The sequence below is a fragment of the Corapipo altera genome, unplaced genomic scaffold (genome assembly GCF_003945725.1).
Source record: "Corapipo altera isolate COAL_440 unplaced genomic scaffold, ASM394572v1 24b, whole genome shotgun sequence".
Classification (NCBI taxonomy): Eukaryota; Metazoa; Chordata; class Aves; order Passeriformes; family Pipridae; genus Corapipo; species Corapipo altera.
This window is the reverse complement of record NW_020884888.1, coordinates 702,949-719,478: the sequence shown is the minus strand read 5'-3', so window position 1 is coordinate 719,478 and position 16,530 is coordinate 702,949. Positions and strand designations below refer to the sequence as shown.

At 37.5% G+C, this 16,530-nt stretch overlaps 1 protein-coding gene across 8 annotated transcripts in view; it reads right to left on the bottom strand.

The window, feature by feature from the left end:
* ZNF236 (zinc finger protein 236) overlaps positions 1 to 16,530 on the bottom strand; it is a 73,637-nt gene that overhangs the window by 5,820 nt on the left and 51,287 nt on the right. For 5 of the 8 annotated variants that reach the window (XM_027643947.1, XM_027643951.1, XM_027643949.1 and 2 more), the window contains 8 exons: positions 15,512 to 15,877; positions 14,585 to 14,730; positions 13,108 to 13,351; positions 12,226 to 12,405; positions 11,276 to 11,428; positions 10,453 to 10,643; positions 9,568 to 9,699; positions 5,085 to 5,282 (listed from right to left, as the gene is read on the bottom strand). In XM_027643947.1, the coding sequence (XP_027499748.1) occupies positions 5,085 to 5,282; positions 9,568 to 9,699; positions 10,453 to 10,643; positions 11,276 to 11,428; positions 12,226 to 12,405; positions 13,108 to 13,351; positions 14,585 to 14,730; positions 15,512 to 15,877 (1,610 nt within the window). Of the gene's footprint in view, positions 1 to 431; positions 519 to 3,981; positions 4,974 to 5,084; positions 5,283 to 9,567; positions 9,700 to 10,452; positions 10,644 to 11,275; positions 11,429 to 12,225; positions 12,406 to 13,107; positions 13,352 to 14,584; positions 14,731 to 15,511; positions 15,878 to 16,530 lie in introns of those variants that run through there. The other 3 variants (XM_027643953.1, XM_027643952.1, XM_027643948.1) reach the window with 3 other exon arrangements.

Here is a 16,530-nt window from a genome sequence, read left to right as displayed (position 1 = left end):
AGAAAAAAAGAAGAAAAAAAGAAGAAAAAAAGAAGAAAAAAAGAAGAGAAAAAGAAGAGAAAATCATTAAGGCCCTTATAGGTAAGACAGTAGAATGAGGATGTGACATGTTTTACCTTCATGAAGAAGCATTAATAACAGCTCTAACTTCAGTGTTTTTAATTCACTGATGTTGGACCCAGAAGATTTGCAAATTTAGAAGAGCATCTTATGTTATCTATTAATTTTTTCATTTAAATATCTTTATTAATACCAAAATAGAATTCAAATTAAAAAAGAAAGCAAATACATATATATTTAATTTAAAAATCTAATCAAGAACTGTTTGTGAAACAGTACTGCAAATACTTGCTCACTTTCTAAAATGTATGTAGATATTCTTTTCCAGTCTATTCATAACAGACTAAACTATTAATTAGTCTTTACTATACCTAAACAATAAGCCTTCTTGATGTCTATGGAGTCCTATTCCTCACTCCACGAACTGAGTCAAACTGTATCTGTAGAGTTTGTTTACACTGGAAAATCAGCGAGATGGTTACAGGGAAGAATATTATTATCATAGTAATTATATAATATAGTACTACAGGGAAATAATATAAGGTCTTCTGAGAAAAATCAGTAATTCATAAACCACAGCTTACGTGGAAATAAAAATCTTTTGCTTTTATCTTGTTTCTTACCTCCTGAAATTTTGAAATGGTGGAAGCAAACTATGACCTACTCCAGAAAAATTAACAGAAACTGGCTGCTTCTTTCTTCCACCACAAAACATCCAACCCAAAACCCCAAAAAAAACCCAACCTCCAAACCCCAATAACCCCCCCATACCATTTTCTACTTGAAAGCAAACAAGATAGCATTCAGATAGCCACCATAAAACTTTCTGTCATCTTTCTCTGAACAGTTTGTGATGCAGTTCAGGTCCACTGATCTGTCAATCTCTTACAATTTTCCTGTAAAATACATATACTTTTGAAAAAGAGTTCATGGGAATACAGTGCTCTGAACTTCAAGCACCTCTTTATAGACATATTTAGTATTTCATTGATTGTTCATGTGACATTTTACAAGTTTATTTGTGTAATTCTTAGATTCATCAGCTAGGAACTACCTTGGGGTTCCAAACCAGCATTATCTAATTAGAAAACAAGAACAGGAAACCTTCTTTGAAAGGGCCCTCGGCCCCTCACATATACATTGGTATGTCACTCCTATTCCCACTCCACCTATCCTGAAACATTAATTGTAACCACCTCTGAAAGACTGGCAGAAAGTTCATTTCATTCCATTGTTTTAATAAGATGATAGTGCTGTTTTAATTTCATCTTAGAATCATGTCTGTGCTTTATTTACTATCTACAGTTAACTTGCAGATATTTCCACTACATACTGATATGGAATTGGACAGTTTAGTCCAATGCATGTCTTAAGATTCTCCTCTCTGAAGCTGTAAAATCAGAACAGTCACCCACATCAGAAGGGGAACTGAAGTCACTGGACTGAAAATTTTTGACACTGGGGGCAGGGTGGGTGGCAGGGGTGTTCAAACATAATCTCTAAAGAAGATTTTCTTGTGGATAATTGTGAAACTGTTGGTACTGATACCTTTGGAAAAAAACCCACATAATTAAGTACTGGCATCTAAAGACTGATACCCTTACCTCTTATTTGGATTTTCTGAAAAGCCTGAAGTCTGGCAGTGCCCTTAATATTTCTGGTGATCTCCAGAATACTATCCAGTATAAAATGAAGACCATGAATAAGAGGTCACTGAACCCTTCCCAAAACCCTAAGCCAAACGCCATGGTTTCCTCTTTGCTGAATTTCCTGTTAAAGGCTGCTTACAGCTGACATTCTGGAACACCTTAATGAAGAAGAGTCTGATAACGCGTGGAATTTGTTTTAGTACATGATGGTCCAGTGGTAAATGAAACTGTCCTTTAAGACCCTTAAGATCAAAGCCACACATTAACCCAGCACTGTCCTAACCTACCACTAAACTATGTCCACTAAGCCACTGTTCACAGTGCCACATGTACATATTTTAATATCTTCAGAGCTGGGTACTCAACCACTTCCCTGTAAAGCCTGTGCCAGTGCTCGACAAGCTTTCAGCGAAGAAATTTTTCCCTAATAGCCAATCTAAACCTCACCTGGCACAATTGAGGTCATTTCTTCTTGTCCTATTCCTTGTTACCTTGGAGAAGAGGTTGACCCCCATCTGCCTACATCCTCCTTTCAGGTAGTTGTAGCGATAAGGTCTCCCCTGAGCCTCCTTTCCTCCAGGCTAAACAACCCCCGCTCCCTCAGCTGCTCCTCACTAGAGACCTGTAATTGACACCCTTCACAAGCTCTGCTGCCCTTCCCTGGACACACTCCAGGATCTCACTGTCTTTCTTGAAGAGAGGGACCCAAAACCGAATTTGAGGTGAGACCTCACCAGTGACAAGTACAGGGAGACTGCCCTGGTCCTGCTGGCCACACTATTTCTGATACAAGCCAGATGCCACTGGCTTTTTTGGTCACCTGGGTACACTGCTGGATCATGTTCAACTGTTGTTGACCAGTACATCCAGCTCTTTTTCTACTGGGCTGCTTCACAGCCACTCCACCCCTGGCCTATAGCATTGCTGTGACCCAAGCGCAGGAGCTGTCACTTTGCCTGTTGAATCTCATATTGTCCAAATCCCTCTGCAGAGCCTTTCTGCCCTCCAGCAGATCAACACTCCCAACTTAGTGTCCTCTGCAAACTTATTGAGAGTGCACTTGATTCCCCTTGTCCAGATCACTGATAAGGATATTAAATAGAAGTGGTCCCAGTACTGAGCCCTGGGGAACACCCCTTGTGACTGGCCACCAGCTGGATGTAACTATTTACCACCACTCTGGGCATGGCCATACAGACAGTGATCAGTGCACCAAGCCATTGGAAGACTGCTTCTCTAGGAGAATGCTCTGGGAAATGGTGTCAAAGTCTTTGCTAAAGTTCAGGTAGACAACATCCACAGCCTTTCCCTCCACCACTGAGCAAGTCACCTTGTCACAGAAGGAAATCAAATTACTCAAGCAGAACCTGCCTTTCATAAACCCGTGCTGGCTATGCCTGATCCACTGACTGTCCTGTATGTGCCACATGATGGCACTCAAGATGAGTTAATCCATAACCTTTCCTGGCACTGAGATCAGGCTGACAAGCCTGTAGTTTCCTGGATCCTATTTCCAGCCCTTCTTGTAGACAAGTGTCACATTTGTTAACCTCCAGTCAACTGAGACCTCCCTGGAGCCAGGGCTGCTCATAAATGATTGAAAGTGGTTTGGCAAGCTCTTCTGACAGGTCCCTCAGTATGCATGGGTGGATTCCATCCTGCCCTATAGACTTGTGTCTCAGGTCATTGGCCATTTCCCCTCCCTCCACTGAGGTGTCTACGGTGCTGCATGCACTGGTACAGGGACGCTTCAAACATGCTCCAGTGTACTCAGCACTGTGGAGCAGACTGAAGGGCCTTGCTAGCATATGATTCCTCAAACATTGGTGTGCAACCCACAAGCTTATCTCTAGTGAGACTGGTTTTATCCCTTTCCCCCTACAAACCTAGTTTAAAGCTCTTTCGATAAGCCTCGCTAACTCCTCAAAGATCCTTTTACCCCTTTGAGACAAGTGTAGCCCATCTGCAGCAGGCCTGCTGTCATGTGGACCAATCCACGATCAAAAACCCCAAAATTCTGCTGCTGATGCCAGTCTCAGATAGTTATTGATCTGCTGTCTCTTCCTTCATCATTCCCTGCAACTGGAAGGATAGAAGAAAAGATTACTTGTTCTTCTGATCCCTTAAAAAGTTGTTCCAAGGTCATGAAGTCTCTTGTGACTGCCTTTGAACTTCTCATTGCAACTTCATCACTGCCTACCTGAAAAATCATTGATGGATAATAATCCGAGGGACATACAAGGGTAGGAAGTTCTGTTGTCACATCTTTAACTTGGATCCAGTATATAACAGAAATCAAGGTTTAATTATGACAAAAAAATGTAACAACACCCAGTTCTAAGAAAACAAATTGAAGAGAGACCAATATTTGGGTTTTGTTATCATTACTTAAGGAAAACAAGTATCAATACTGTTTTGGTTTTTTTCCTGAAAAAATTCTTCTAAACAAGAAGTTTCACAACAACACATTTTATGACAGTTTCCCCAAGATCCAATAGTCTGGTTGACAGACATAATCAGTCCAAGGCGGTGAACTTCACAAACGGAGCATATTTCCTTAAAATATGATATTGGAGTTAAAGGAAATCTATTGAAGAGCTCTCCTAAAAGCTACTTAGTACAAAGACATTGCCTTTGGCTCTAGGAATTTCCTGTTACAAACTCCGGGAAGCTGGCAAAATTCTGGGCAAGTTATATGTTTGCTCTCTTTCTAAAGATCTTCTTCAAATAACTTCCATTTAGTATCTCTCAGAGATAGGACACTGGCCTGAACATAGCACTTGCCTAGTACAGCCCAATATCCCCAACAGGAACATCCTATAATCCAATTAGGAACTTAAATACACCACTAAATTTTTGAAAAGACTTCAATGTATCTGGTTGTTCATCATCTAGAAAATAGAACACAGAAAATATCCTAGACAACAGCAATAACATAAGGATATTTTAAAACAAACGCTTCCTCTACAGATATCACTTCCACCCACAAGGCAGAATCTACAAATCAAATGATGAGTGCATAGCAGATAGCTTCCTGAGATTCCAAAATATTATCTGGAAATCAGGATTAGCAGAGATGATATTCATAATTCACAATTAAAGTGAAATCTTTTCCTGGCACTACTACTTGCATGACAGGCATTCACATTTTTCATTCTGTAGTCAATATATGCATTAAAATCCTCTCCGTGCTCCAGAAGAGAGTTCTCTATCTGTGTATACATTATCACTTAGACTCCCTCTCTCAGATGCACACCTCTCACACTGTAAAAGGAAAGCAAAGACAAAGGGATAACAGGTACCTTTTGTTAATATCACAAAAAGTCCAAAACAAAGAAGGAGTTAACAGAACAATCAACTATTATTACCAAATACCTTGAGATGTGTTGCCCGCTTAAAGGCCTTATTACAGATGTGACAAACGTGTATCCGTTCCTTGCCATGAACCTCCTTACAATGGTGCGTCAGCATGGTCACTGAATAAAAGGTTTGACTACACTCAAAACACTGGTGCCCACGACTTTCTTTTTCTGCTTGACTGCTTTTAGTCACATTAGGGGAAACCTCTGTCACCTACAACAATTTACAAAAACACTATCAGATAATTTCATAGGCACATCCATAACATTGACTTATTTTTCTGAATCTACCTCAACCAATTTTTTGAGAGTACTTACAAGCAACTTACAAATACAAAGGAAGTATTTACCCACATAAGTTGTATGGAAATATGAATTTCTATTTCACTGCTCTTAAGAATGACATATATATGTATTTTAAGAAAGCTACAATAATAGCTATGATTAAATTATTCTAACTATAAATAGAATGTGTTTGTAACAATATTTTTCTACATTCTGTTTTATACTCCTGAACATCATCTCAGATGATTCTCACATTTCTCCCCGAAGAAAATTCAAAGCCAAAAATGTTTCAGACAGACAAGAAAGTATCTCTGATTTTACAGATTCTATTTTTTTTTTTTTGGGGGGATTCTATTTTCATAATGAAGTAAAGCTCTGCCTTTAGAAGTAGTGAAACATAATGAATAATTGATAGAATTTGGATAGTGTTGTGTTGCATTTTTGTTTCATTTTAAGTAATGAGAAATGTTTGGGAAAATCTCACTTCCTTCAAATAATTTAACACCAAATTCCTTCAACTTTATACAGAAGAACCTTAAATACAGTAATGCAGAAAGCAACAAATGAAGATGAAGGAAGTAGTACTCTAAATAAATTATTCAGGATAAACTAAACTTGAAAAGATACAAAACATAGTAGAATATTATCCATACTAGAAATCAAAGATGCAAGATAAAACATGTTGAAAGAAATTACAAAAAACACTTGTGTGTGTGTTTCCAACTACCTGGATGTTCTCAGGGAAAGTGTGAAATGTTGGAAAGTCAATCAACATAGTCACCATGATTAAATAAAACAACATTGCACAGAATGACAACTAGTTTACGTTATTACTATATTTTGAGTTATTACAACAGTGCTACACAGACATAGTCACACTTCACAAGTGATATGATAAAAAGCCTTATGAAATGACACCCTGATTCATGAAAGAATATATATCTTGAGACACAAAATCTAGTTTTAAATTCAGAAGAGTAACAAAATCTGTTCATGTTAAACTTTAAAATATCCATATTCACAGAGTATTTGAATGCTGGAATTAAGAACTCACACTCGTAAGCATATGCAAATGTAAAAAATCACATGCACAAGGTATTATTACAAACACAGAATAGCTCAAATTGGAAGGGATGACTGGAGATTGTCTAGTCAAATGTTCTCAGTGCCATGTCCAGACACATTTTGAATGTCACCAAGGATGAAGACTCTATGAACATTCTGGACAACCTATTCCTATTCAAACACCCTCACAGTAAAACAGGGTTTATGCTCAGATGGAATTGTTTTAATTTGTGCCAATTGCCTCTTGTCCTTACCCTGGGTATGACTAAGCCAAGTCTGGCTCTATCTGCATTAGTCCCTCCCATCAGGTATGTATGTACATTGGTAAGGACCCCCCAACTAGAATCTCTTTTAAGCCTAACAGTCCCAGCTCTCTCAGCCTCTCTTTCTACGTTAGATGCACCAATTCTTTATTCATCTTTGTATCTCTCCACTGCACTTACTCCTGTATATCTGTGTCTCTTGTACTGGTGGGCCCAGGACTGGACACAGCACTCCAGATGATACATTCTCACTGGTACTGAGAAGAGGGGAGGATCAATTCTCTTGACCAGCTGGCAACACTCCCTTTATTGAATCCCAGACGCTGCTGGGCCTTCTTTGCTGCACTGCGGGCTCATGGTCAACTATTTGTATATCAGTATCCCCTGGTCCATCTTTGAAAAGCTGCTTTCCTCCTGCCCTCAGTGTGTACTAATGCATGGGATTGTCCTTCTTCAGGGACAGAACTTTGCGCTTCCTATTGCTGATCTTCATGAGTGTCCTATAGGCCCAGTTCTCCAGCCTTCTGAGGTTCCTCTGCATGGCAGCACAACCATTCAGTCTGTTAACTACTCCTTCCAGTTTTCTATCTCTGTAAACCCGATGAGTATGCACTCTCTTCTACCACTCAGGTCACTAAATGAAGAACGATAATGAACAGTGCCAGACCCAGTATTTGAACCTGAGGGAACACTACTAATCACTGGTTTAGAGATGGACTTTGTTCTTTTTGAAACCATCAGTTCAGTTAGTGAGGAACACCTCTGCCCAAAACAGTACCAGGTCAACTTATATTCCATTTGCTGCTAATATACCTGTAAAATCCCATCTTGTTACATTTTACATCCCTTTTAGATTCAACTCCAGGTGAACATCGGGTTTCTCAAACTCATTTCTGTCTCCTTGAATGATGTCTCTGTACTTCTTCAAGGTCACCTGATCTTGCTTCCTTTTATGTACGTTTCTTTTTTTATGTTCGAGTTTTGTCAGGAGATCCCTGTTCGTCCATGCTGGCCCTCCTGTTGCCTTTATCTTCCTACATACTGGGACTGGCAACTCTTGAGCTTGATGGAAGACAATATCTAAAATTAAACAGCTCTCCTGGTCCTCCCCCTCTCCAGATCTGCTTAACATATGATTATTCCATGTACTGGGTTTGCATGGTCAGGTAACTGCTGAATGATCTCTCTGTCCTTATCTTGACTCATGAACTTTTGATTTTATTTTCTTTTCCATTTTAATTTCTTTATCCCTGAGGAGGGGCAGTGATAGAGAAGCTTTGGTGGGCACCTGGCACTCAGCCAAGATAAACCTACCACATCAGCAGATCACTGAACAGACCATGGTCTGCCTTCCTGATTTCCAGGTTATGATCTTGCCATTTGTTTTGTGTCCTTCCCTCAGTATCCTGACCTCCGCAATCTCATGGTCACTGCAACAAAATATGTTCCCTGACCTTCACATTTCCAATCAGTTCTTCCTTGTTTGCAACTATCAGCCCCAGAGGAGCACATCCCCTTGCTGGCTTCTCAGTTATTGGTATCAGAAGTTATTAGCAATGCACTCCAGAAGTTTCCTAGATTCCTTGTGCCCTGCTTGTTGCCTTTCAGATCTTAGACAGGTCAAAGTAATTCATGTGAACCAGGGACTGCAAATCACAGATTGGTTTAGGTGGAAAGGACCTCTTGAGGTCATCTAGTCCAACTTGCCTGTTCAAGAAGAGTCAGCCAGGGTAGCTTGCCCAAGACCAAGATGAAAGCTCCATCTTTTATTTCTTCCTCATGAGGTGATCTGTAGCAGACAGCTAATACAACAGTCACCCATGTTGGTCTGCCGGCCAGTCTTTACCCATAAGGTCTCAGTTGGCTCACCACCCAGGCAGAGTTCCATTCCTCCTGCTGTCTTGCCAGCCTGCTCTTCCTAAAGATCCTGAATCCAGGTACGGTAGTGTTTTAATTGTGTAAGCTGTAGCACCTTCACTCTGTGATTCCAATGAGGTCGCAGCCCTGCAACTACATGTAGACCTCTAAGTTCCTCCCGTTGGTTTCCCATGTTGCATGCATCAGTGTACAGGCACTTCAGAGAGACAACTAGTTGTGAACATTGTTCCAAGCAGAGTGTTGAAGTTTCCTCTCTAAAGTCATCATCTCAGCAACTTTATTCATACTCATACACTTCAGGTGGGCCCCCTCCCTTCAGTCTATTACTTTTGAGGTATCTTGTGCCTGTATCAGCCACAACTTATCCATATCTTGCCCTCTGCTTGCCAGTGCAGTCCACCACTTCTTCACTTGATTGTGGGTCACCATCTGCCTCTCCCATTTCTCCTATTTTAGGGCTTGCATCACCAAGCTGGTGGGAAACAAGGCTGGTGGGCCTTCAAGAAGATTAGTCAACTACTTTTTCTAATATTAATACTATCTTACATATGTAAAAGTTTCTATTGAGATTCAAACACATATGGAGCTGAAAAGACTTCAGTTGCACCACTACTAAAACAATTTGGTTACAGAAAAAAATGTAAAAAGTGTACCAATAGGTGCTATTTTTTTTTCCACAGCTCCCTACTTTGTCTGTTTTTGTTATCAAAATACCAACTTACTTAGAAATTTTTGGAGCAGTCTATGTTAAGAGCATGGTTATGTAATTTACGGAAAGAAACACATTATAAACGGCATTTCTTTTTTGTGTATGTGTACGTATTTTTTTAATTTGAAACTTGAAACAGAATCTGTGTGACTAGGAAGTCACAGAGAACCTCTTCCCAATACTCTTATTTGAGAATGACATCAGCCTCCATGATTCAGGTTATAAAGGAATTATTACAGTATTTTGATTAAATAATGTCCTTTTGTCCACAAAAAGATACAGAAGTATATAGTATCTACCTGATACGTTATTTCATCAGAATTTGCAGGTGCTGGATGGGGTGTATGGCTCACCAGTATAACTTGCTGTGAGCCTGATCCACTTTGGCTAGTGAGACTGGAATCTGCGAGTATAGCAGGGAATTGTTGACCCTACCAAAGAAGTGAGAAGAAAAAACAAAAGTAGCAGAATTATATATTTAAACAGGTATATTTAAACAGCTAACTGTAGCCACGTAGATTTTCACCTACACTGAGATTTCAACCACACAATGACTCTAAATTTTCACTGTCTAGACTTTTAATTTTTTCAATCTCCCTACTCTGTAGATTGTATTGCCAATGTGTCTTTGGCTCTTTATGACATGGTAAAAACATTAAATTATGATAAAAATGAAACTAATGGTAAAGCTAGTGGGGAGATGATACTCCATACAGCATTATTTTTATAATTTTTTTATAATGCCACCTGTTACTAAAGATAGTCAATTAAATTCTGTCCTGTTACTTGCTGTGAAAGGAACTGTTGCAGCTGCTCTTCAACTCTCACGTTCACAAGGAGGAAAAGAAAACATTACCATATTAAATAATAGTAATTAATATTTTTAGGAGTACTATGCTATATTACTGAATAGTGATGATGAAGTACACCGTTTATCACTAAAACAGCAGAACTTATCTATTCAATGAAAAAAAATAACCCTGCAAAATTTATCTGCACTTCTGTTTAAACAGTTCATGTTTCTAGATGCCAGTATGCACACATCTTTGGCAGAAAGAAGTTAACTGAGTTTTCAAATATTATGTATTTACAGGACAAAATTATTTTCTAGGCAAAATTTCCAGTTCCTGCCCTGAAAGACAGTAATAGCACTTCATCTCCCAGTTCAGAAATGCATGTCTTACCTGTGAAGTGATATTAAGTGTAACTGCATCAAGACCACCTGACAACATTCCCTGAGTGTCAGCAAGAGTCAAAGTGACACTACCATCTCCTCCAACTCCTGATGAAGACATTACCAAATTCTGGGCAGAAACTGCAGACTGTGATATGGGTGTTGTTGAAGGAAGGTTTGTTCCACCTGTTGTATTAAGTTCTGGAATAGATGCAAAATGGTAAAAAAAAAATCTGTTACATAAAAAACTCTTAGCTGCCAACTTATTTTAAGTGAATTTAATTTCTATTTCTCATTAGCTAGGACTTTCTATTTTGGAGTCAACTAAACCAGTTAAACAGCTAATCGAGAATTAAAATTGTCAGAGTCAGATGATAAAATTAAAAAAATTTCATCTAAATGTAGCTTGATGGACATAATATTGACCAAACATGTGTTTGTGTGTATATAAACAGATACAGGTAGAAATTCATATACGTATTTAAAAACTCAAAATTTGAATACTAGAGTGACTTTGATATTTTATCACATTTGCAGCAAATGCATAAGATTCCTCTGTCCTCCAATTTATAGAAATAGCCTTTCAATACTCCTTTAACTGCCCTGAAGTACTATAAGATACGTCTTGCTTTCATTTTCTACTTACTATGTGGAATAAAGTTCATTTAAACTGACATAACAATTTAAAGACTGTGAAAAAATACACAAAGCCCTGTAGTTCCTGAATCATAATGTGCAAGATTATACCATTTCATATTTAGTTACCTGGTCTAATTTTTATTTTTTTAACAAAATGTTACCACTTCTAATTACAGAAATCTTTATATGCATACCTGGAGCATTTAGTGAAGGGCCCTGAGAAAGCAGCTGGTCATTACTTATAGTTAATGTAGCACCTGTAGTCTGACTGCTGATGGTTGGCGCTGTTAGCCTTAAGCCAGTATTCAGATCACTGCCTCCAGAATTATGCTGAATAAGATCTTGGCCTGAATAGAAATTAGTCCTGTTATAACTGGAAATGTCTCAACATTATTCTGCTACTGTTCTTAGAACTAGAAACAACAGAACATAAAATAATAAAAGTAGAAAATACAACCAAAACATAAAATTAATTTCTACAAATGCAGATTTTTATGCAGAAGTGCAACAAGTTTCTAATATAGATGTAATTATGACAATCTAGATCCTAAGATTTACAGAAATACCTGAGATTACTAATATTTAGACAAATATGGATCTTACTTATATAGGTTCAAGATACCAAATTCATGAATCAGTAAAAATCCAGTAAACCAAAGGCCAAATGTGGTTAGTGTGACTTTTTAGATCTGCTATATGGATAATGAATTGCATTGAACAAGTCTTGTAAAGACATCACTTAACATGGTGTTAATTTTGCTTGATGGTCAACCAGCATAAAACATAAAAACTGAAATACAGAAACTGAAAACCAAATCTATCAGTTGTTGGACACCATTTTTCTTAGATGAGTGAACATTCGTGATCAAGCAGAAGAAGAACACAGACGTTATTGTCATGACACTTAAAAACACTAAACATGTTACAGAACATAAAAAAAGAGAAAAGAGAAAAGGAACAAAAAGAAATAAAATAAAAAACAAAGCAAAAGAAAAATGCACTAAATATTATACTAGACCTATTAAAGAAATGTTATTAATCAAAATACAAACTTTTTTTTTTTTTTTGATTCTTTTAACTATCTTCAAATGTTACCTTATAAAATAGAGATCTGGTATCATCAAAGATTTTTAAAAATACCAACCAGATATTGTAAGAGTGATTTCTTGAGGACTTCCTGATGAGGTCGCATTAGTAGAGCCTGAAGCATGAGCTAGAACTTGACTCAAACTGGAGTTATTTATGGTCAACATTATCTCATGTTGTCCATTTGAAGATGACACCATACCCTGTGAAGTTATGACTTGAGAAATGTCCTGTGCACCTAAATATAAGGGGTAGAACAAAAAAAAAATAATCCATGAAGAGCCTTTCATTATAATAGACAAAATCTTTTAAAGCATTATTTTCTGAACTACAATAAATGATGTAGTCAAGGGGAGATGCTAGAACATGCATTCTAAAGGATAAATTTTCATATCCAATTTAATCCTCTGTAGTTAAGATCTTAAGAAAAATACAAAGTCTTTGTTCTGAGGACTTTGGAAGTTCTTAAGTATTTTCACTACATAGAATCACAGAATGGTCTGGGTTGGAAGGGACCTTAAAAAGCATCTAGTTCCAACCCCCCTGCTGTGGACAGCAATGCTTTTCACTAGACCAGGTTGCTCAGAGCTCCATCCAGCCTGGCGTTGAACACTTGCAGGGATAGACAATCCACAACTTTTCTAGGCAACCTGTTCCAGTTCCTCACCACGCTCAGAGTAAAGAATTTTTTCCTAATTATTATCTAATATAAACCTACTCTCTAATCCACCTTCTGAAAAAAAATATATTAGCAAAGGGTAACACACAAAGCTGTAAAATTTGCTGAAGATGCTCATGCAAGAACTGCATGTTTATTTTATTAAATTAGGTATCTAGTTGGGGGGGGTAGGCAAGGGGTGTGACATTTTCTCACTGTGGATAATACCACTAAGTAGAACTAAGAAATTCAAAGCACAATAAAACTATTGACACTTCTCACCATTTGCACTTGTTGTCAGCACAGACTCCTGCTCAGACAGGGATCCTATTGTCATATTAGCAGATGATGTTACCGTGGGCTGCAAAGACAGGCCTGATATGGGCTGAATAACCACATTAGCTGGCACTGCACTTTCTGTTGCCTGGAGGGAGGGATTCTGTGGAGCCATACTGGGATCTCCAGTTAGTTGCTGAGTAAGTAAATTACTCTGCTGCAACGTCTGCTGTAGAATACTTGGATCAATCTGAAAAACAAGTTGCAATGATCAATCTGAAGTTAAAAAAGATAGATTAAATTGAATATTCTTAACATAAATCCGGAATTCATATTTATTGCATGTAGAGTAGATACAGTTCTCAAACTTTATAATTAGCCATTTAAAACTTAAATTTATTTTTTATGTGTCAGCATATAGTCAGTCTCTTAAGTCACTAAGCATCAAGTCTATTCAGATTCAGCTGTAGATTCTTCGGTCAGCAAAATGTTTGAGAAATCATGATCATAGTTACATATTAGTATGGAATGCATCAGGTACACACACTGCTGGTATTCTCTACTGTCTTGTTAGTGCATGTAATGTTTATCATTGTCTTCAAGCCATTGAAAGTGAAAAGGCATGGAGCAGAAAGAAGAGTGATACCAGAAATTTTTTTTTTTTTCAGCTACTAGGACTCATTAAGGTCCCAGTCCACAATCCAAATCCTGTTGTCTATAGTTAAAGACAGATTTTACTCTTCATGGACATTTAGTGATTGAGAAAAACAAAAATTAAAATGCCTTCATTTTACACTAAAAACTCCTCGAGTAGAAAGACTCTGAGCAACTCAATACAACTCTGCAGATGTCCCTTCCCTAAGCTTGGGGTTGTACCTGGCAACCTCTACAGGTCTCCTCTAAACTCAACGATTCTGTGAAACTAATCAAACACAACCAAGTTCCTAAAAATCACTGTTTCACATCTTTCAAATACAAACTTTTAAATGTAATCATCTCATCTTTTTTCTGTTGTTCCTTTTACAACTTCAACAGGAATTTAAATTTTGAATCCAACTATTAAAAACTTGCATAGTTACACAGGTGTCTTATACTGTGCAATAATTTGGGCTTGTTTCAGGGGATTGGAGTGGGAAATGCCTTTTGTGAGCTGGGTGGGAGTCTAAAGTACTTTCAAAGTGAAGAGACAAAATGCAGTTAAAAGAAAAAACCCATATTTTAAAGCAATATGCCAAAATCCCAGATGAGTAAAAAAAAACTAAAAAGAAAGAAACCAAACCAGAAAAATACCCCATTGTGCAGCTATTTTTTAAGTCTTCTAACATTGTATAACTCATACAGCAAGGTACTGCCATGTGCCGAACTCTTCTAGGATTATGTATATTCTAGAGAACTCTTCTAGAATTATGTATGCTCCTTAAACTTTCTTCAGCCCTCAAAGTGACTCCACAAAATTAAAAGCAGGAAATTGTAAGCAACCTACCTGTAATGTTATGTTGTTAATACTGCTGGCATCTATTCCAGAAATTTGAACATTTTGTCCAACCAGATTAGCAGCAAGTTGTAGCTGTATTCCTTCAAGAGTGGCCAAGCTACCATCTGTCAAGGACACAGTTAAGTCACCTCCAGCTACCAAAGAAAACAGTTATATTATAATGTTTTTATTTATCAATATTGACTACCTCTTTTAGCTTGTTTATTTTTATAAATTAAATCAAGACAAAAGCTATGTAGACAACATTTATTTATGCCATGAAAAACAATCTGAAGTAGAGGACTGCCTGTTTTAAAGCTTCATAAATTCTGTGTGATTTAAGGACTGTTACTTAACAACTAGCGACTATCTTACAAAGCAAGAATTCCTCCAGAATAGCTTTGGAAACATGGAGAAATTGGTATAAATTTCATTGGAAAGTGTGCCACACCGAAACACAGCAGCACTCACACATGATATTTACATTCTAACTCTGAATATACACACGAAAGCTACTGCCACATTTTGCACAGCACAAATGTTGTTCAGTATCAAAGTGTCAAAGTTCATCCTACATACTAACATGGAAATAAAGGTATGTAAGCATTTGAAAATCAAAAATCTTCATTATTCATGTAAATAACTGGTGCACAGATACAGAATAACTGTTTTGCTTCTCTTCATTTTAAAAAAAGGCAATAGAGTAATATCAAAAGGAATACAAAAAGATCTTTTTAGGTGAACTGTATACATTTTCCCTTTCGTTCTTAAATAAATAAATTTCTATTTATGTCACCAATGTGCACCAAAACATGAATTCAGTACAACTCTTACCTGTTTGGCAAGCAGTGTTTGCCATAACTTTCTGAACTCTAACAGAAAGCAAAGTTCAGAACTTGATCTCAACACCACCACCACCACGTCATCCATTTTTACCTGACACTGAAGCAGGCAGAATAGCCTGGCCCACAAGTCCTTGCTGAAGCAAATTTTGATCAAACTGACTTGTCAAAACGGAGTTATTCATGATGAAAACATTAGGGTCTGTAGAGGATGAATTAAGAAGGCTGACTGGTTGCAGTCCCTCAGTTGAAGTGCGGGCAACAGGCTTCCTAACTTTCTTTGTCTCCGGTTTATAATGACACTGTATGTGGGTTTTTCTGCGCCCCGAAGTACGAAACCGTAAATCACAGTGTGGACATTTGAAAGGCTTTGCTCCTGTATGCAGACGCATGTGGACTTTTAGACTCCCTTTTGTAGAAAAAGAATTACTGCACACATGACAACAGAAAAGTTTCTGGCCTGGAAAAGTTTCAAAAACAGAAAGGGAAGTTATAAAAGCTCTAAAATATTAATAGCACTAAATCATGCATTTAACAAAAAACCCCAACATATTCTGGACTAATCTGAACAGAATAAATTTGAAATAACTGGACTTTTTCTTTATAATTTTGTCTGCTTTTCAAATGAATTAAGGATCTCAATGAAGGGCATATTAATTTTTTCCTATTACTAAAACTCAGTATGCTGTAAAAGCTTTCATGCAGAATCAAACTTGGTGACCTTCATGCCTCTGTCCTCCTCCTCATCTCACCTTCCTGACTAATCCAGTTGTTCTAACTACACAGTTCATAAACCAGAGAATTAAAAATTTTATCTCAACCTCTTCAGCATTTGGTTTCTACTTACTTGGCTATTCATTTCCTTTTTAATTCCAGCAGCTTTATTCTTCTGTTTCAACAGTGTCACAATACTGACTAGAATTAATGGATTACAGGTAGGAAATGAATAAAATTAAGTGAGATAACATCATAAGACAAAAATACCAGGTCCTCAAAGTAATTTAGAAGTACAGAAATCTGGCCTATACATATACAGACCTCCTTATCCTCTCTCCTTTCAGATTGCATAACATCTGAAAAAATCTTTGGTCTCAAATGAAATTGTTAATGTAC